Source organism: Ovis canadensis, chromosome 17 (assembly GCF_042477335.2).
Source record: "Ovis canadensis isolate MfBH-ARS-UI-01 breed Bighorn chromosome 17, ARS-UI_OviCan_v2, whole genome shotgun sequence".
Lineage (NCBI taxonomy): Eukaryota > Metazoa > Chordata > Mammalia > Artiodactyla > Bovidae > Ovis > Ovis canadensis.
The window spans coordinates 61,224,918-61,245,814 of NC_091261.1; the positions used below are offsets into that span (position 1 = coordinate 61,224,918).

Consider the following 20,897-nt stretch of genomic DNA (forward strand, 5'->3'; position numbering starts at 1 on the left):
GGTGAAATAGCCCCAACAGGAAGGATGACTACCATTGATCGGGAAATATGAATTATATGTATTTTGCATATCGTTGAATTTATAACACCCAATAATTGGCCGCTTTTGCCGATGGCAGGGGCACCAGCTTACTCATTCATTCTGAAATGTTTAAAAGAAAAGCATTAAGCACTCCCTCCTGCCCTTCTTGAACGAACTCTATTTCAGAGTCAGAAAATAGTTGAGAACGGGAAGTTCTTTTTAGGAAATCCAGGTAGTAAATGAAAAGGAAGTGACAGAGATTAGAAAATAAGTTTGCACCCCTTAGTGAAATGATGGATCCAGGCCATGATCATCAACAGACTGAAACGAAAAGGTGACATGTTGGTGGAGAAATTGAAAATGGAGGGGCCTGGACCCACCAGTCTTGGTGGTAGAAGTATCAAAGCCGCTTGTGTGATGGATTCTTCCCAAAACACTTTGAACCCTAACTTGATGTGACCTCCACATCTAACTCACGGTTTACAGGAAACATGGGGGATGGAAGCAAAAAAATTAGAAACAGCAGAAGCTAAAGTCAGAATGTGGAACATTCAACAGGATAAACGACCTGTTTCTTCAATAAGTAAATGATATAAAAATAAAACTTAACTTCTGTCAACCCAGAGTGAAAAGTTACCTTTTTAAATATTTATTCATTTATTTGGCTGCACCAGGTCTTCATTGTGGCAGGCAGGATCTTTCAATTGCAGCATGCGAACTCTGACTTGCAGCACGTGAGATCTAGTTCTCTGACCAGGAATCAAACTCAGGTCCCTTTGCATTGGAAATATGAAGTCTTAGCCACTAGACCACCAGGGAAGTCCCTATATCTTGTTTTGAACTTACATTTTTCTAGATTTCTGGTGAGGTTTTCCTATATTCACTGGTGTATATTTCATCATCATCATAAACAAATATTTAAAGTAAACTTTAAAAAATTGAAGTACAGTATACAAGACACCCTAGAGGTTCAGGTGGTAAAGAATCTGCCTGCAGTTCATAACTAGAGTTCAATCCCTGGGTTGGGAAGATCCTCTGGAGAAGGGAATGGCTACCCACTCCACTACTCTTGCCTGGAGAATTCCATGGACAGAGGAGTCCGGTGGGCTACAGTCCATGGGGTCGTGAAAAGTCAGACACAACTGAGTGGCATACAAGCAGAAAAATACTGTCATAAGTGCTTCTCTATGAATTTAAACAACACACAATGTGACCAGCACCCAGGTCAAGAAAATGAACATTATCAGTTTTGCCAAAAGGCTTCCTTTGCCCTCTCCTGTTCACTACGCCCCCTCCAAAATTTAGGCAAAATTCATTTTGCCTATTTTTGAACTTCTGTGAATTGGATCATAAAATATGATCTTTTGTGGTTGGCTTCTTTTGTTCAACATTAAGATCCATGCTGTTGTGTAGTTTCCTTTTTCCTTTTACTTTATGCTGCTGCTAAGTCACTTCAGTCGTGTCCGACTCTGTGCGACCCCATAGATGGCAGCCTACCAGGCTCCCCCATCCCTGGGATTCTCCAGGCAAGAACACTGGAGTGGGTTGCCATTTCCTTCTCCAATGCGTGAAAGTGAAAAGTGAAAGTGAAGTCGTTCAGTCGTGTCCGACTCCTAGCAATCCCATAGACTGCAGCCTACCAGGCTCCTCTGCCCGTGGGATTTTCCAGGCAAGAGTACTGGAGTGGGGTGCCAGGAATGTTCTTTATATCTTCTGGAGGTAATCCTTTGGTATATAATATTTCAGAAGCAAATATAAGAGAATATACTATTACCTACCTAATAGTAACTTTTTATTTACTTAAATAAGCATATTTAAAGAAGAAACTGTAATCTGCTATTATCCTAAGCAATAAAATCCATGAAAACACGTTTGATTTGCTCATTGTAACTTTTCCCCAAAAATCCTTTTTAATTATTAAAAGAATGTTCATATGTATGCTATCACAATCCCTTCATTCTCCACCTGTATGTTTGTGGGGATATATTTTTGCTTTTCTGAAGAAGAGGGGAGCTTGTCCAGATTAATCACAGTTATCATTCATTCTTACCTTCGACAACTGTTACTTACCTAATTGGCAGCCAGCTCCTGTTCTGGATTATTCAAATGCTTTTCCTGGGGCAATGACTTTAACTCTTGAAAATATCCTCTCTAAAATTCTAAAATAACTTCTAGCGCCTTCACTTTTTTTTGATGATATAATTTATTTACCCTTAACCATTACCCTTAACCATTTATGCTTTTCGGAGAAGGCAATGGCACCCCACTCCAATACTCTTGCCTGGAAAATCCCATGGACGGATGAGCCTGGTGGGCTATAATCCATGAGGTCGCTAAGAGTCGGACACGACTGAGCAACTTCCCTTTCACTTTTCACTTTCCTGCATTGGAGAAGGAAATGGCAACCCACTCCAGTATTCTTGCCTGGAGAATCCCAGGGACAGGGGAGCCTGGTAGGAGGCTGTCTATGGGGTCGCACAGAGTCGGACACGACTGAAGCGACTTAGCAGCAGTAGCAGCAGCATTTATGCTTTTAATAGAAAAAAAATGGAGACAATCAGTTCAGTTCACTCAGTCGTGTCTGACTCTTCACAACCCCATGGACCGCACTACGCCAGGCCTATCTGTCCATCACCAACTCCCAAAGCTTGCTCGAACTCATGTCCATTGAGTCTGTGATTCCATCCCCAACCATCTCATCCTCTGGTGTCCCCTTCTCCTGTCTTCAATCTTTCTCAGTATTAGGGTCTTTTTCAATGAGTCAATTCTTCACATCAGGTGGCCAAAGTATTGGAGGCTTGAGCTTCAGCATCAGTCCTTCCAATGAATATTCAGGACTGATTTCTTTTAGGATTGACTGGTTTGATCTCCTTGCAGTCCAAGGGATTTTCAAGAGTCTTCTCCTTTCGGTGCTCAGCTTTCTTTATGGTCCAACTCTCACATCCATACATGACTACTGGAAAAACCATAGCGTTGACTATATGGACCTCTGTCAGCAAAGTAATATCTCTGCTTTTTAATATGCTGCCTAGGCTGGTCATAACTTTTCTTCCAAGAAGCAAGGATCTTTTAATTTTAGGACTGCAGTCATCATCTGCAGTGATTTTGGAGCCCAAGAAAATAAAGTCTGTCACTCTTCCCATTGTTTCCCCATCTATTTGCCATGAAGTGATGGGATTGGATGCCATGATCTTAGTTTTTTGAATGTTGAGTTAGTGAAGACACAGTATAGCTGTTCTATTTACAAAATAATTACAGAATTCAGAAAATACAATATTTCCGAGTGCAGTGCAGAAATGTGATGTGGTCATGAAAATGCAAAGCTGTCTAATTGATGCCTTCTTTTACTTTTTCTGTCTTTGTAATGAAAATATTTAATGCCTTTTTTACTACACAAATAATGTTGCTTGTAAGAATATCAGAAAGTACAGATAAGCTAAAAAAAGAGGGAAGAAGACTGTATTAGGAGTAGGTTATATTTTTAAAGCCGACAAAACACTCTCACTCCCAAATTAATATTAGTAGATAATTCAGATTTAGAGGTTCAAACCACATTCCTGCGAACAGCCCTGGGCTTAAACATGACTCTCGGGCACCTCAGGCCCCGCCCCTCCCTAACTTGGCCCCGCCTCACTCCGCCCCCACCGGCCTTGCTTTTTAAAGTGACCCCGCCTCTAGCCCCGCCCGCAGAAGGTCTGTTAGTACCAGCTCTCGCGAGAGCGTAGCCCGGAAGTTTTCCGTCCTGAACCTTGGTGGGAGCCCACGTGGGTTGGGCTTAGAAGTGCGCGGGTCTTGCTACCCTACCTGCTGGAGCAGGAATTCGGGCGCCATGGGGAAGCTGCGCCGGAGGTACAACATCAAGGGGCGCCAGCAGGCGGCCCCCGGCACCTCTAAAGGCCCTCCCGAGCCGCCCCCCGTGCGGCTGGAACTGGAGGGTAAGAAGGCCCTGGACAGGGGCTGGGTTTCGGGTGAGAGACCAACCAGGGCCTTGGGACCAGGGCTGGCCAGGGGGGCTAAAGGACGCTCGGACTATGTCCTGCTTCTGCGACTCCGGAAGGCTCCCGGAGAGAGGCCCCCCACCTCAGATGATCCAAAGAAAGAGGGAATAATGACAGTTTTCGTTTTAACTGAGTTTGGAACAATACCTGGAGTTTCTTTCCAGTGTGGTCGTAGTATAGCAACGTGGGGAATTTGGACAAGAAAATAAGGTAATTCCATTCATTTGATGGCATCAATTATAACCTCCCTACCAGCGACCTTTAAGTTTGTATTTTTCAGCCCAGATCTGTCTGTTTAGCTCCAGGCTGCTTGACATTTCTGCTAAGACTCCTCCGTTTTGTTCGGGAAGACTGGTGTGCCAGTCTAGGAGAGTAACAGAAGATGAGATTAAGGTGGAAAAAAATCCCTGTCGTGCACAGTTTATATGCTTTTGGGAAGAGACAAGTAAAGGAAAACAGAATATATAGAATATTTTGCATACATTCGTACTAAACAGGTAAAGTACAAGAGGTGTTTGGTGGGTTGCAGAGTTTTCGTGTGGTAGAGGGGGAAGGCCCCATTGAGAAAGCATTGAATCCTTAAGACCTGAGGGCCATCAGAATGGCTGAGTGGAGATGAAATATTAAGTAGGGGCAGGATGGGTAGGACCTGGTGGGTCATGGTGAGGACAGTGGACCTGCAGGGTTTAGAGCAGAGGAGGAACAAGGCATGGGCTTAGGTTTTAACAGCATCACTCTGGTGCTGTGTTGAGGAAGAGCAGGAGAGGGCAAAGAATCAGGTTGATTAGATAGGAGGCTGCTGAGTACAGTCAGTAGGGCAAGAGCTGATGCTTGGTCCGGGACAGCAGCAGCCGAGAATGTGAGAGGTGGTTGAATTCAAGATGTATTTGGAAGATGGAGCTGATAGGATTTGCTGGCTGACTGCACAAGAACAAAGGAAATGTCAAGAATTAATCCCAGGGTCCAGTGCCTGGAAGCTGGAGAAGGCGGGGAGGGGGCCCGCTTGGGAAGAGGCCAAGAGCTTGGTTTTGGATATGAGTGTTTTGAGGGCCCTGTTAGATATCCAAGTAGAGGGATAGTCAGGCAGCTATTGACTCAGATGCTTAGAAGAGGTAAGTCCAGGGGAGATAGCAGTTTGGAATCATCACTGTGTGTAGATGATATTTATTTAAGTCTAAAGACTGGACCAACTCTCACTGAGCGATAAGTTTAGCCCAGTGAGGTGGGAGGAGACCCTTGGGAGTGTGGTTGTCCAGGGACCATGAAGAAGACCCACCATTTGTGTCGTGTTGCTATGGGGTCAGGGAGGGAGAGAAGGACCCATGGATGTAACACCAGGGAGGCCATCAGGGACCTTGATGGGTCCAGTTTCGCAGGAGAGTTGAGGATGAAGTTATTGAGTGAGTTTGGTTGTCTTGCTGACCCTTGAAACTGAGCACGCTCCAAAGTTAAACTCATCCGGCTGCTTGTATAGGATCCCTGAAGCTCAAGCTGATTTAGGCATTGGGGAAGAGTGGGCCTAGGTTCTGGAGGTGGAGCAAGGGAGAACGGGGCCCAGTGGGGAAGCCTGCTTCTCCTCCACACTCTCCTCTTGGACCCTGAAGGCAGTGAAGTTATGGGAAAGATGGTCAAGGTGGGAATCTGGAGTCTGAATTCCCTCCTCAGAAGTTGCAGGGATTGGCTGGGAGTTGAAGTAACTCGCCTGACATCTCTGTGCCTCAATTTTCTCTGCTGTCACATGGGTCCAGCAGTTACATGGGGTGGTATTTTGGGAGAATATATTTGTAACTGAGAATGCTTTAAAAAGTAAAGACAGGCTGTGTCTTTACTGACCTGTCCTGTGATGGGCATCGTTCGTTGTAACAGCAGTGACAGCTCAGAAGGTGAGATAGACTGACAGTGAAGTGAGCACAGAGGAGCCTGAGGTCTTTTAGACCCAAAGATTTGGGAAAAGTTTCTCACCCTAGAACAAGACATCTCCATTTATCCTTGAGACTTTTAGGGGCCAGAGGGACCTTATAAGATTATAAAGCAGCTTGCCTTCTGCAAAGAGCCTTCTCTGATCACTGATCCAATGTTGTTACCCTCTTTCTTATTTTTATTTTTAGCATATCCCCCCTTTTTTCTTCCTATGACACACTGGTTCTCAAATTTTTTCCTCTAAGGACATTTTTAATGTTCTTAAACATTGAAGACCCCAAGTGCTTTTGTTAATGTGAGTTCTATCAAAATTTATCATATTAGAAATTAAAACAGGGGTTTAGGGGTTTGGGGTTTTTTTGCTTTTGATTGATTTTTGGCTTCAGTGGGTCTTTACTGTAGCACACGGGCTTCTCTTGTTGTGGCACGTGGGCTCAGTAGCTGCAGCACACGAGCTTAGTTGTGACGCAGGATTTTAGTTCCTCAACCAGGAATGGATTTGTACCCCTTGCAGTGAAAGCATGGTGTCTTAACCACTGGGCCACCAGGGAATTCCCAAAAATGCCGACATTTAAAAATAGATATAACAGAAGCTCAGTACTTAGTCCGCTGTACACCCAGAAGAGAGTATCTTTTAGAGTTATTGTAAAAGTGGTTTTGATCTCACAGACTCTCTGAAAGCAGGAGCCTACTGGGAGGAAGGCACTGGTGTAGTTTATTCCCTCCTTGCTCTATCTCCTTCTGTCTTCCCAAAACACAAGGGTGGAGGTACCCCGACTCGTGGTGGAGGGTGACCTGTGGCAGATGCTGGATGGACAGTGTAGTGAAGGTGCGGCGAGCCTACATCCCCGTTCCTGTGCAGGTGCTTGGATGGCTCGCACAGAGGGCAGAAGGGCCCCCCCAGAGGAAAACAGCATTAAGATAGCATCTTGAGACCCTAGGCATCCTGGCTCTCTAGCCTGCAAGGGCTGTGGGTCAGGCATCATATCTTTTCAGATAAGGACACGTTGAAAGGAGTCGATGCAAGCAACGCTCTTGTCCTTCCCGGGAAGAAGAAGAAAAAGACCAAAGCCCCTCCCCTGTCCAAGAAGGAGAAGAAGCCCCTGACCAAAAAAGAACGGAAGATGCTGCAGAGAATCTTAGACCAGAAGGAGAAGAAGAGCCGGGTAGGCATGCTGTGTCTGCACTCAGCCCTCCAGGCTGGCGAGGGATGGGGAGGGAAGGGGTCTGTGTCCCTGACATGATCTCTTCAATAGGACCATCAGGTAGAACTTTTTGGAATGAAGGACAAGTTCTTTGTCTGCAGCATCCAATATGGTGGTCACTCGCCATGTGTGGTTGTTGAGTAGTTGAGATGTGGCCAGTCAGATTGAGGGGTTGATTTTTTTTTTTTTTAATGTATTTATTTGGCTGTAGCTTGTCTTAGTTGCAGAATGCGGGATCTTTAGTTGCAGCATGGGGGGTCTAGTTCCCTGACCAGGGATCGAACCCAGGCCCTCTGCATTGGGAGCATGTCCAGCCACTGGACCACCAGGGAAGTCGCAGAGGAATTGAATTTTTAATGTGATTTGGTTTTAATTAATTTAAATGCAAATAGCCACATATAACTAATGCCCCTTGTGGGACACAAAGAATCAGAACCTTCCAGCCCTCGAAGGAGGACATGCTTCTGGGGTGTCTATCAGTCTGGAATGGGTTCAGGTTTGTAGAGACCATGTTTGTTGAACCAGGAGTCAGTCGATCAACGTGCTCACTGTTTACTCTCCACCCCGCATTCATTTTATTTTTTAAACTTTATCCTAGAGCGTTTTGACCTTTTTTACTTAATATTTTCTTAAGGAGAAAATTTTATATTGAGAAATTCTAGCATATATAAAAGTAGAGACATTAGTGTCACGAGGTCCCGTGTACCAGTCACCAGCTTCAACAGTTGTTGGGCCCATGGTCAACCTTGATCATCTCCATGGCCAGCCGGTTTCCTACCCCATAGATCAAAGCCCAGGCAGCCTCAATCTGTACTGTTTCTTTGGCTGTTCTGACAAATGACCACCAGCTGGGTGTCTTAAACAATGGAAATGGGTTCTCTTGCTGATCTGGAAGCCAGAAGTCTGAAATCATAAGGGTGTGGAGGGCTATGCTCCTTCTGAAGGTTCCAGGGGAGGGCAGTACCTGGCCTCTTCCAAATCCTGGTGGCTCCAGGTTTCCTTGGCTTGTGGCCACATCACTCCATTCTCTGCCCGCATCTTCACATGGGCTGCTCCCCTGTGTGTCTCTCCTCTGTGTATCTCTGATAAGGACACTTGTCTTTGAATTTAAGATTCACCCGGTTATTCCAGTATCTCATCTTGAGATCCTTAATTACCCTTAACTTGAATAAGATCCCATCCTGGGACATGGGCTTCCCAGGTGGCACTAGTGGTAAAGAACCCGTCTGCCAGTGCAGGAAACGTAAGAGACTTACGTGTGATCTCTGAGTTCAGAAGATCCCCTGGAGCAGGGCATGGCAACCCACTCCAGCATTCTTTCCTGGAGAATCTCCATGGACAGAAGAGCCTAGCAGGCTTCAGTCCATAGGATCGCAAAGAGTAGGACATGAATGAAGCAACTTAGCATGCACTGGGACATGGATGTATTGTTTTGAAGGGCCACCATTCAACCCATTATGTAGCATTGTATCCCTGAGTGTTTCAGTTTGCATCTCTAAAATAAAGATCATTTCCAATAACCGCAGTGCCTTTAATACATCCAGATTTTTTTTAAAACACCATCAAATATCCAGTAAATAGTCAAACTTTGCACCATTTCGTTGCACTCCCCACCCCATCTCTTGTCTTTCCCCCTTACCATTTGTTGCAGAGATTGGTTTGTCTCAAAGACTTTCCCATGGTCTGGGTTAAATTTGTTTATCTCTGTAATTTAAAAAGTGTTCTTCCACTGTCCAATTTCCTATACATTGGTATTCGGGTCTGGGGCAGTGACTCAACAGAGACAGTTTTGCCCCCGCTGAGCCCATTTGGCCAAGTCTGCAGACTTTTGGAGTTGTGACGATTTGGAGGATGCTACTAGCATTTTGCAGGGTAGAGGCCTGGGATGCTATTAAATAGCCTGCAGTGCCCAGAACATCAAAAAATTATCTGACTCTGAATGCTACTGTGTGGAGACCAAGAAACTTGATCTAAAGGCTTCAGGAGACTACCTCCTGACAGTCTTTTTAAATTGGAATATAATTGCTTTATAATGCTGTGTTAGTTTCTGCTGCATAGCAAAGTGGATCAGTTATAAGTATACATACATCCCCTCCCTCTTGAACCTCTCTCCCATCCCTCCTTAGTCTTTCTGACAGGGTGACCACACAGGGTGCTGTGACCACCAGGCGACACACACCAGCCTGCGATTAGCAGCTCTGACATCAGTCCCTGGAGCTCTTCATCCAGGGGAGGACTCACTGTCCTGTGATTGGGTGCTGTTTTTAATCCATCTTTGCTTGCTGTTTTGTACGTTGTTTTTTCTTTTCTCAATTAAGAAATTTGTGCACATGTGTATATATGTGTGTGTACATATATACACATATATGAGCACATATTAAAATATCTATAATTTCAAGAATAGTGAAACAAACACTCCTAACTCGTTCACCCAGAGGAAGGCGGCCAGCTGGGCCCACCTCTCACTGCTTTATTCCAGATAGCGTGGGGACTACTTCCCATCACACAAAGAGCTATTCCTCCCTTGTACTAACTGCCGGGGAGTCTTGCATTATACAGATGGGCCCTACTTTATTCCATCTCCCTTTGATGGGCATCTGGCTAGTCGATAATCTCTTATGACACACCATGGGGCAAAGAGAACCTTGTTTATCCAACCACAGGCTCTGTAAGGGGACGAGAAGCCACCCCAAGCTCACATGTCTGTCAAGGTTAAGAACACTGTGACGCCAGGCAATTGAAGTTCAGCCTTTGGTTTAAAAAAGACTGTGGGTGTTAGAGATGCTGTAAATTTATTTAGAGTCTCAACTTCCCTTCTAAAGAGAGGCTCATGATGCCAAATGTATAACACACTCGTTTCCTTCCCCAGCGAGCTGAGATGCTACAGAAATTGAGTGAAGTCCAGGTTTCAGAAGCTGAGATGAGACTCTTCTACACCACGTCCAAGCTGGGCACTGGAGAACGCATGTACCACACCAAAGAGTAAGTCACCAGGTTCCTCTCTGAAGCCCATTCCTCCCTCCAGGGCTTCCAGGGTGGGGGAATGTCTTGGGAGTCATGGGGTCTTCTGGGGTTATGAGAAAATACATTTGCAATGACCCATGTGCTAAAATACGTCCAGTGGGTAGAGACCTCACATGCTGCTTAATATGCTGGGATCTTTTGCCCACATGGGGGTCTTCGAGAGCTTCAGTAACCAGGCACCACAAACCAGGTACCTTAACGCAAGAGGAATTTATTCTCGTGGCTCTGATGGCCAGAAGTCCAAAGTCAAGTGTCAGTGGGGTTGTTTCCTGCCAGAGGCCGGAGAATCTGTTCCATTCTGTCCCCCAGCTTCTGGGGGGACAGCTTCTGTCCCCCAGCAGCCCACGTCACCCCAGTCTGTGTGTCCTTGTAGTGTCCTCCATGTGTCTCTCTGAGTCTTCCATGGCCGCCTCCTATCTGGGTCTGGGTCTCTGTTTTCTGTTCTTATAAGGAACCTAACTCAGTTTGACCTCATCTTCATGACATCTGCAAACACCCCGTTTGCACATAAGATCACATTTTGAGTATGTGAGTGACCGTGAATTTTGGAAGACAGACACTTCCACAGTCGATATTTAAGAACTAGGAGATTTCATGTTGAAATCCGGGTTCCTCTTCCTGCCCCAGTCTTGACCCGTTGAATGATGTGGCCACACCAGCTGGCATTCCCATAGGGCAGCTGGTCTTAGGTAGGGCCTATGTGTTCCCTCAGCTCAGGCCCCTGCTCGCTGCTCCCTCACACTTGGCCCACTGTGTTCATTTGCAGTCCCGTCCCATAAGACTTGTGGCGCATTTAATGACTGCTTATTGAATGCAAACTGCATCTCAGGCTCTCCTCTGGGCCCTAGAAATAGAGCAGTGCACAAAAATAAAGTTTCTTCCCATAAGGAGCTTACGTTCTAATAGTGGGGAGATGGGCAGTAGTTAGATAAATACACATAAATCTAGTGCTGTAATTGCTCAGTAGAAAAGAGCAGGGCAAAGAGGATGGAGGGCGTGGGAGAGGTGATTGAGGCTGCAGAGTCAGGGGAAGTCTTCCTGAGAGGCGACCTTTGAGTCAAGTGAGGGAGAAGCTACCTGCAGGGACCATGGACAGCGGGTGCAAAGGCCCTGAGGCAGGAAGGGGCATGGCCTCTGAGTCCTGCCTCTGATGAGCCTTCAGCAACCCAGAGCTGCCTCAGGTTGGCTGGCCCATCCTAGAGTCTGATTTCTGGCCTTCCCTGCAGGAAACCGGATGATATGGCAGCCCAGGGTCCAGAGAGGATCAGCAGCCTCAGTGGGGCCCACCGGAAGCGCCGCCGCCAGGAGGCAGAAGAGGAGTCTGAATCCTCAGTGGACTCTGAACCCGAGGAGGCTCCAACAGATAATCAGTCAGAGGCCCCAACAGACAATCAGTCAGAGGCCAGTGCAGAGTCGACCCCAGCGCACCTGCCACCAGCTCCGTCTGGGACCAGTGGCCAGAGCCCAGTGCCCAGCGGCCCAGCCAAGACTCCTGCCCCTCCGGCAGCTACTCCCGCGGCAGTCTCTGCCCTGGCCAGGCCTCCCTCGAAGCCCGCCATCTTCATCCCTGTGAACCGCTCCCCTGAAATGCAGGTTGGTCACTTTGGTGTTTGATGGAGAGCTTAGGGGATCAGGTCAGTACAGTGGGGGCTGTGGGTGCAGCGAGAGGGCATCCTGGGATCTGAGCAGGTTGCATCGCCTTCTGTGTCTAGGTTTCATCATCTGGAAAAGGGGAATAGATGTGCCCGCCTTGTCAGGCTGGTGAGCGAGTGCCTGGCATGTGGTGGGGCTCTTGAGATGGGTGTCACCTGCCTTTCTCATCTTCTGGTCGCTGTCACCTGCAGCCTCTGACCACGGGTCCTGGTCCAAGTGTCCACTCCTCGGGATAAGAGCTTAGGCTATGGAGTCAGTTGGCCTGGAATAGAGTGCTGATCCCTCCACCTCCCAGCTCGTTCCTGGGCCCTGTTTTCTTGATTGGTGGAATGGGGGTACCTGTCTACTCACAGGGGTTCCACCTCTCTGCACTTGTTTTCCTTGTCTGGTAGAGTGAGTATCTTACTGGGTTGTCACGACCACAAGATTAAGGGATAGGAAGCTCGAAGCCCATGGAAGAATAGAATAAAAAATATTAGTGCATTGTGCCCATTAAGAATAAGTCGTTTAATGAGACTGCTTTGAGGTTGGTGATGCCTCAGGGTTTGGCCCATTGTAGATGATGGTTACTCCGTCCACCTGCCAGCCCAGGAAGTAGAGCAGTCTACAGCCTCTGGAACTTTCAGTCCAGCAGACAAGACCAAGATGGACAATGCAGTGTCACACAAGGGGAGGGACAAGATCCGTGGAAGGGAAGATCGGGTACCATGAAGGGGCAGTGTAGGAGTATAGGCTTCTCAGGGAAAGTGTCTTCTAGGGTAAGAGCTCAGTGACCAGCTGAGAACAGGGGGGCCATCCCATACTAAGAACTTGGTGAGCAAAGGCCCTGAAGCAGAGGGCTCATGGGTCTCAGAGCAGCAGTTTCAAACCACAGATCAGATTGTGGGAACATATGGGATGTAACCAGCATTTTTTTTTTTTTTAATGGAAAAGAATAGAAAATATTAGTCACTGTTCCATACGAAAAGTAGTAGTTTACTGAGAAGGCAATGACACCTCACTCCAGTGTCCTTGCCTGGAGAATCCCAGGGACGGCGGAGCCTGGTAGGCTGCGGTCTGTGGGGTCGCGAAGAGTCGGACACAACTGAGTGACTTCCCTTTCACTTTTCACTTTCATGCATTGGAGAAGGAAATGGCAACCCACTCCAGTGTTCTTGCCTGGAGAATCCCAGGGACGGCGGAGCCTGGTGGACTGCCGTCTATGGGGTCGCACAGAGTTGGACACGCCTGAAACAACTTAGCAGCAGCAGCAGTTTACTGAGAGGGCTTCCCAGGTGGTGCTAGTGGTAAAGAACCCAACTGCCAATGCAGGAAACGTAAAAGACGCAGGTTTGATCCCTGGATCAGAGAGATCCCCTGGAGCAGGGTACAGCAACCCACTCCAGTTTTCTTGCCTGGAGAATCCCTGGACAGAGGAGCCTTGTGGGCTACAGTCCATGGGGTCGCAAAGAGTCGAACACAACTGAAGCAACTTAACATACACAGTTTAATGAGATTGCACTTCCTGTCACAGGTACATTTGTGTGCGTATATATGTTAGGTAGTTAGAATAGGAAAAAGGAGTCCAAAATGGTGGTGGCAAAAAGACAAGGAAAGGAAAAGCCCATGAAAATAGAACAAAGGAAGGTCTGAGGACCAGAGTGAACACCTCAGGTAAAACAAACGGCACTTCTGGCTAGCCCAGTTTGTATAGAGCAGGCTCAGGGGGAGGAGGAAAAAACATATAAAGAGAAGAGCCAAACTTGGGCCTCTATTCTCGTCTTGTCTTTTGGGTCACATGCCCTCACGCCTTGAGGATGTATTTTTCTTTACTTTCTGAATAAAACTGAGCTGTAACACTGGTCCATCCAAGGGCTTTTGACCCTGGTCCGTCCAAGGGCTTCAGATTTTTGCTGCGATGAGACAGAATCGAGGAAATTACAAATTCCCTCGACACATAGAAAGAATTAGGGTGAGCTCACTGCTCAAACAGACCTTGAAGTGCCCCTGGCTGCATGCCACAAAGGTTTCCTTGTCAGTGATGTCAGAGCCTGATGCTATCCACTGGCAAGTGAGGAGTGTGGGATTCTGCTCCACACATTGATTGAGTGACCCAGGCTCCACCATCCAGCATCCCTGGTGCCCCCCGGGGTTCCTCCCTTGGCCTTTCTCTGTGGTTTTTCCACAAGCGTATTCCTGAGCCTAGGTGTATAAGTGGCCTTGTATCATATATGTTTCCTGCACTTTGTTTTTTTGTTAATCATTATGTTCCTGGGATTTACTTATCTGTGAAGATGTATGTCACTGAGGTCCATTTGGTTTGGTTGTGGTTTTGAAACTGCTATAGAGTATTCCTCTGCTTGAATAGAGCACGGTTTAAGTAGTCCTCTCTGGCTGGACATTTGAGACGTTCTTGCTTTTTGCTCCCATCTTCTCTGCTGCTTTCCATGTTCTTGTCCTCTTCTTGCCATCACAGATGCAAAACTTTGGGGGACAGGGTTTGCAAACTGGAGGTCACAGTCATCATGGGGTCATGAGATGGCCAGTACTATTTTTTTTTTAACCAATAGAATAGAAGTAGAGAACAGAATTTTTAAAATTAGGCATGCTTCACACATAATCAGAGCAAGCAGGGGTTCACAAAACTCCTCCCTCACTATGTAATACTTGTGTGTGCGTGTGTGTGTGTGCATCTGCATACACTCATGTGTGTGTACCTAGCAGAATCACGCCTGGGATGTGACGCTGTGTCTCACATCCTGAATTTTGGTAAAATTAGCACCCGGTTGTTTGCTGAATTGACTCTTCCATAAGTGTGAACTCCCCCAGCAACAGAGGGTTCTTGTGCCGCACGGGGGCTTCTCTGTACCAGGCTGACCCTTTGGATGCCAGGTGTGACATTCCGAAGGACCCAACCCATGTCTCTGGCCCCCTCCCCAGCCATCAAGGCTTCCATCCTCCAGCGGGGCCCACCTGTTCCCCTTAACTGGGTGCCAGCTGCTGCCTTTGTAGGAACCACATCACCTGTATAGTCTTGCTTTGAACAAAGTCCCCTCATCCTGTCTGCCCTTCTGTAGCGGCTGCAACCCCCCTCTGCCCCCCATTCCCTGAGTTCTGACTTCCTCTCTCTCACCAGGAAGAGCGGCTGAAGCTCCCAATTCTCGCTGAAGAACAAGTGATCATGGAGGCAGTGGCTGAGCACCCTATCGTCATCGTATGTGGTGAGACCGGCAGCGGGAAGACCACCCAGGTGCCGCAGTTTCTCTACGAAGCAGGCTACAGCAGGTGGGGGCTGGCCACAGGGTCCCCCGCAGGCCTCTCAGGTGGCAGTGAGACGTGGTTCCCCAAAGTCGTCAGGAGCACGGGCTCCTGAAGATCTAATTTCAGTTCCGTGGTTGACATGCCGTGTGACTTGAGGCAAGCTCCTTAACCTCTCTGGACCTCAGTTGCCTCAGCTGTGAGATGGGGGCTCATCACTGCCACCTACTTCGCAGGGTTGTTATGTGAGGAAATGACTGGATTTGTGTAAAACACTTAGATCAGTTCCTAGTGGGAACGGCGGTGTGTCATCTCCTGTTAACCCTTTTGACCCGTGTATGTCGAGGCCCCCAAGACCGCTCAAAAGTTCAGCAATTTTCTTGGAAGACTCCCAGGTCGTACAGTGAAGGACACAGTGTTCCATCAGCAAAGGAGGAAGGCACGTGGGGTGAAGTCTGGGGGAACCAGGCACAGGCTCCCAGACCCCTCTCCTGGAAGGTCACACAGGACATGCTTCTTTCCCCCAGTGATGAGTTGTGATAACACATATGATTATCCTCTACTAGGATGCCCATAGAGATTCAGCGCCCGGGGTTCTTCGTTGGGGGTTGGTCACGTGGGCACTGTCTGCCTGGTACCTGCCAAATTCTAGACTCCCTGAAGGAAAGCAGTTGTCAGTATGAACCGTGTGGTTTGTACTGACAGTCCAAGCCCAGGGAGCCCCTCTTATCCATCAGGGAGAGGTGGGAGGCCCCTGAAATCCAGGATCGCAGACACCAGCCAGGGACGTTTGTAGGGACAGCAGCCTCGGGCCTGCTGGGTCAGCTCTTTCCTGCCTGAAATTCAGCCCTGTGTTCTCCCCCTCACAGTGACAACAGCATCATCGGCGTCACAGAGCCCCGCCGAGTAGCCGCAGTGGCCATGTCCCAGCGAGTAGCTAAGGAGATGAATCTGTCGCCACGGTGAGTGCTGTGCTTCATGGAGGAGGGTTGAAGGTGGCCCTCCAGACCCCCTGAGCTGAGCCGTGACACGCCCTCGTTCACCCTGGAGGCTATTCACAGATGTCTGTATCTTTCCTATGCCATTTCATTGCATATCTTGAAATTTATAGTATACACAAAGCTGCCCCCACTTTCTTTCATCCTCTTTATTTAACTTGTTAGTGTTAAGTTTCCACAAAAGTGGAAAGACTAGTATAACGAGCCCCGCCATGTACCCGAGACCCGGTTTCAGGAATTGTCACCTAGTGACCAGCTGTGTGTCATCTGTGCCCCGTGCTCTCCCTCAGTTCTTGGGGAGCAAGTTTCAGATGTCTTATCATCTCAGCCTCAATATTTCATCGTGTAGGTCTGAAAGATCAAGCCTCTGTTTTGGGGATTTTTGTTTATGTGTTTTTGGGTGCCCCTCGTAGCTTGGGGATCCTAGTTTCCCAACTGAGGACTGAAGCTGGACCCCTGCAGTGGAACTCAGAGTCCTAAACACTGGACCACCAGGGTGCCTAGTTGCTCAGTCTTGTCTGACTCTTTGTGACCCCATGGACTGTAGCCCACCAGTCTCCTTTGTCCGTGGGGATTCTCCAGGCAAGAATACTGGAGTAGGTTGCCATGCACTCCTCCAGGGGATCTTCCCAACCCAGGGACTGAACCCAGGTCTCTTGCCTTGCAGATGGACTCTTTACCGTCTGAGCCACCAGGGAAGCCCTGTAACTTTTTTTTTTAAGGACAACTATAAACATAATTGCAGTACCATCACCATCACTAAAAAGTGTGTCCTAACTCCTGAGCGTGTTCCTTCCGTGTTCCCATTTCCTGGGTTGCCTCCTAAAAAATTTTTAGAGTTGATTGTTTACGTCAGGCTTCAGCCAAGGTCTATGTGCATGTGTGGTTAACATGCTCTGCACTTGTCTGTGAGCTCCCCTCACCCCTCACACTGGAGGCCAGGGTCCTAGAGAGGTAGGCAGAGTGGCCCAGTGTCTGGGCCTTGGTAGGTGAGCTGGTGAGTCCTGCCCTTAGCCGCCTGCCTAGCAGGACCAGGCCTGCTCTGCTTGTCTCCTTGGAGTAGCCACCACCCCAAGCAGCTGCAGCTCTAGGGGACTGATCTGTAGCTTGTGCCTGCAGGGTTGTCTCCTACCAGATCCGATATGAAGGAAACGTGACCGAAGAGACCAGAATCAAGTTCATGACTGATGGTGTCTTGCTCAAGGAAATCCAAAAGGTTGGTTGCTTTTCTCATGTCACAGAGCAAGGCTGGTGAGCGTAAGAGTGGGAAGCTAGGATGTCACCCAGGGTGTGAGCAGCCAGCGTGACAAATTTTGGCAAAGCACTGCATTTACTGTTGTATTGCTGTGTGATCTTGGATAAGTTACTTAACCTCTCTGGGCCTTGGTTTCTTCATCTGCAAGCTGGTACCTTCCTCCTAATTGCTTTAAATCATGTGAAGCATGAAAGCACTTTAGCAGAACACCTAATCGGTGTTCATTACATGTGAGCTTGTATGTTTGTTGCAGTTTGGTTCACAGACTTTAGGCATTAGCCAACAGCAAGCACACTGCTACCCACTGGCTGTCTGAGGTCCCCCTGGGCAGGGGTCTCTGGGGAGGGCAGAGGTGACTCCTGCCTCCTCTGCCACGAGGCCAGCCAGGATCACTGTGAAGGCGGCTGTGGGAGTGCTTTGGGTTCTGATGGCCCCTGTCTGTGTGGTGTGTGCTGCCCTGTTTCCCCTGGTCCCTGTCTCCTGCCTGCCTCCCCACCATCCGCATTGGTAGCTCGGCTCTAATAGATCACAGCTGCCTTTTCTCTGCCAGGCCCCAGGCTCTGTGCTGTCTGCTTTATAAACAGTAATTGTCATCGAAATTTCTCCATGACCTCTTGAGATGGGTCCTCTTGTCCCATTTTACAAATGGAAAAATAGGCCTGGGGTCATAGGCCACAACCCGCTGCAGGCCAAGTGCTCTTGTATCCGTGCCAGCTACCAAAGGAGTTCATTGAGTGGGTGCTTTGGGATGCACACTCATCCTGGGGTGCTCCAGTCCATGTGGCCATCCTCATCCTGGACCCCCTCCCCACTCCTCCCTAGGACTTCCTGCTGCTGAAGTACAAGGTGGTGATCATCGACGAGGCCCACGAGAGGAGTGTGTACACTGACATCCTCATCGGCCTCCTGTCCCGCATCGTGTGTCTCCGGGAGAAGGTAGGCGGGAGGTGCCGGGGAACCCCGAGGCCCACTCAGCCCACGCCCATCCACACCCGGACTGCTGCCATGAGAGGGTCTCCTAGAACTGCCTCCTCCAGGCCAGGAGCGAGGGCTCTGGGTCTTGGTGTAAATAGATTCCACCCCTAGGTTCAGCCTCCATCATGTTACCTTTCCCTCCATCAGAGCAAGAGGCTCAAGCAAGGAGCTCACGGTGGGCCAGGCGACACTGTGGGCTTCCCAGCTGGCTGAGTGGTAAAGAATCCACTTGCCAGTGCAGGAGATGCAGGTTTGATCCCTAGGTCGGGATGATCCTTTGGAGAAGGAAATGGCAACCCACTCCAGTATTCAATAGACAGAGGAGCCTAGCGGGCCATAGTCCATGGGGCTACAAAGAGTTGGACTTGATTGAACACGCGTGCACTTAGCCAGACCCCACTGCATCTGGCTTTAAGACACCAGCCAGGTCTTTGAAATCCACAGAACTGGTGGGGCCGCCCACCAAGCCCGTATGCTCCATGTGCTGTGAGACACCCTGTGCCCGGCCTGGGGTCAGCTTTTCCCTCCATCTCCCCCCGTCCCTCGATTGGACGGGGATGGTCATCAAAGGGATGCTGTGCTAGGATGGGGTGCCATGGAACAGTTCCCGCCAGTCCCACTGAGAAGTTGATGCTTTTTCATGCCTAGTTCTTAGAAGTGCAGAACCTTTGTCATCAGACATCAGTTCTATGTGTGCTGTGTGCCAGGCACCGATCAGATCTCAGTAAACAAGACAGAGGTTCCTGCCTTCATGGGGTTTCCATTTAAGGGAAGGCAACTGGCAGTAAGCCACTCAGAAACCTGTGAACTCCTGGTGGACAAAACCAGAAAGAGGGAGCAAAATCAGGCAGAAGGTAGGAGGGTTGGTAGTGTGATGAGACTCACAGAGACGGTGGCCTTTGAGTGGGGGTTGGGGGAAGGGAAGGAGTGAGAAGCAGCTGCTAAGAGGAGGAGATTCTAAATGTCAAGAAAAGCAGGTGCAAAGACCCTGGGGCAGGTGTAGGGCTTGTGTCGGGTTTTCATTTTGGGTTTTTTTTGTTAACTGTATGTAACTGATGCATTTAAAGTGTGCAATTCAGTGGGCTTCAGCATATTCAGAGTTATATGCCATCAGTACAGTCAACTTTAAAATATTTTCATCACCCTGAAAAGAAACCTTTTAGCTATCTCCATGGTCCTCCCCCACTCTCCCATCTCAAGGTATCCATAGTCTGTTTCCCGTCTCTACGGATTTATCTATTCCATATATTTCACGTAAATGAAATCACGCAGTATGTGTGTGTATTTTTTTTTAATTTATTTGTTTGGCTGCACCAGGTCATAGTTGTGGCATGCAAGATCTTTGATCTTTGTTGCAGTGTGCAGGATCCAGTTCCCTGATCAGGGACCAAGCCCAGACCCCCTGCACTGGGAGCACAGAGTCTTGGCCACTGGGCCACCAGGGAGGTCCCAGCATGTGGCCTTTCGTGGCTGGCCTCTTTCACTTAGCACATTTTCAGAGTTCATCCCCGTTGTTGCGTGTGTCAGTGCTTCATTCCTTTTTATGGCCGAATCATCATCCATTGTGTGGCTGGACCACATTTCATATACCCATCCATCTACCGTTGGAGACTTGGGCTCTTCCCACTTTCCATCTCTCGTGAATGTCCATGTCCAGGTGGCTGTGTTTCCTTTCTCTGGGGCCCGTGCCAGGGGCAGGGTTGCCGGGTCCCCCAGGGGCTCCTTGTGTTCATCTGAGCCGCTCCTGACTGGCTTCTGCAGTGGTCACGCCTCCTGTGTTCCCGCCCACAGTGTACAGGCTGCCTTCCACGTCCTCACCCACACTTGACATTTTGCGTGTTTTTAGTCCTCAACCATTCTAGCAGCATCTCACTGTGGTCTTGATTTGTGCACTGAGGATGGTTAGGCAGCTGAGGGTGGTGGAGCAGAGCGAGTGAGGTGGGAAAAACAGGAGACGCATGGGGTCATAGAGGTGCATGGGGTGGGGCCAGACAGGGAGGTTGTGTTGGGGAGGAGGCAGAACCTTTGGTCTGCACTGTGCCTCTCACCTTGGCTTTTGTTCACCAAAGACTCTGAACTTCCGGGGTTTGCAATTTACAAGCTTCAGAAGACAGCTTCCACGGGCTCGAGAGCAGAGCCCACCACAGGGGGCACAAGAGGTGCTGCTGAGGTAGCTGAAAACCAGGCACACCCACTGCACCCATCCCTGAGTCAGGCGGCACCTCCTTGTCCATTTTGTGTACAGACAGTCATGATGTCGAGCGGGGGCTGACAGCAACCGTACCCACTGTTCCCGTGTGTGGGGTGGACCCCAAGCTCAGCCCTCCTGTCTCGCCTAACGTCATCAGGGCTTGACTCGAGAATCTTTTTTTTTTAAGCCTTTGTTTGTTTTTTGCCATGACACACTGCTTGCACTGTCTTAGTTCCCCGACCAGGGATTGAACCTTGGTCCCCAACAATAGAAGTGCTGAGTCCTAACCACTGGACCTCCAGGGAAGTCCCTCAGGGGGATCTTAAGGGCTCCTTCAACAGGCCACTACCATCCACTTCTACTTTTCTTGGGTCTTTGGCATCCAGAAGAGGGGCTGAGGAGCAGGTTTGTGGGGCTGGA

The 20,897-nt window shown here is 48.7% G+C and overlaps 1 protein-coding gene across 2 annotated transcripts in view; it reads left to right on the forward strand.

Moving 5' to 3' along the window:
* Positions 1–3,748: 3,748 nt before the first annotated feature.
* Positions 3,749–20,897, forward strand: part of DHX37 (DEAH-box helicase 37) — a 30,847-nt gene continuing 13,698 nt past the window's right edge. For both annotated transcript variants that reach the window (XR_011250066.1, XM_069558605.1), the window contains exons 1-8: positions 3,749–3,956; positions 6,936–7,105; positions 10,014–10,126; positions 11,395–11,761; positions 14,937–15,085; positions 15,928–16,020; positions 17,176–17,272; positions 18,134–18,247. Coding sequence is in view for 1 of the 2 variants with exons in the window: in XM_069558605.1 (XP_069414706.1) it covers positions 3,851–3,956; positions 6,936–7,105; positions 10,014–10,126; positions 11,395–11,761; positions 14,937–15,085; positions 15,928–16,020; positions 17,176–17,272; positions 18,134–18,247 (1,209 nt within the window). In the remaining variant the exon portion in view is untranslated. The remainder of the gene's footprint in view (positions 3,957–6,935; positions 7,106–10,013; positions 10,127–11,394; positions 11,762–14,936; positions 15,086–15,927; positions 16,021–17,175; positions 17,273–18,133; positions 18,248–20,897) is intronic.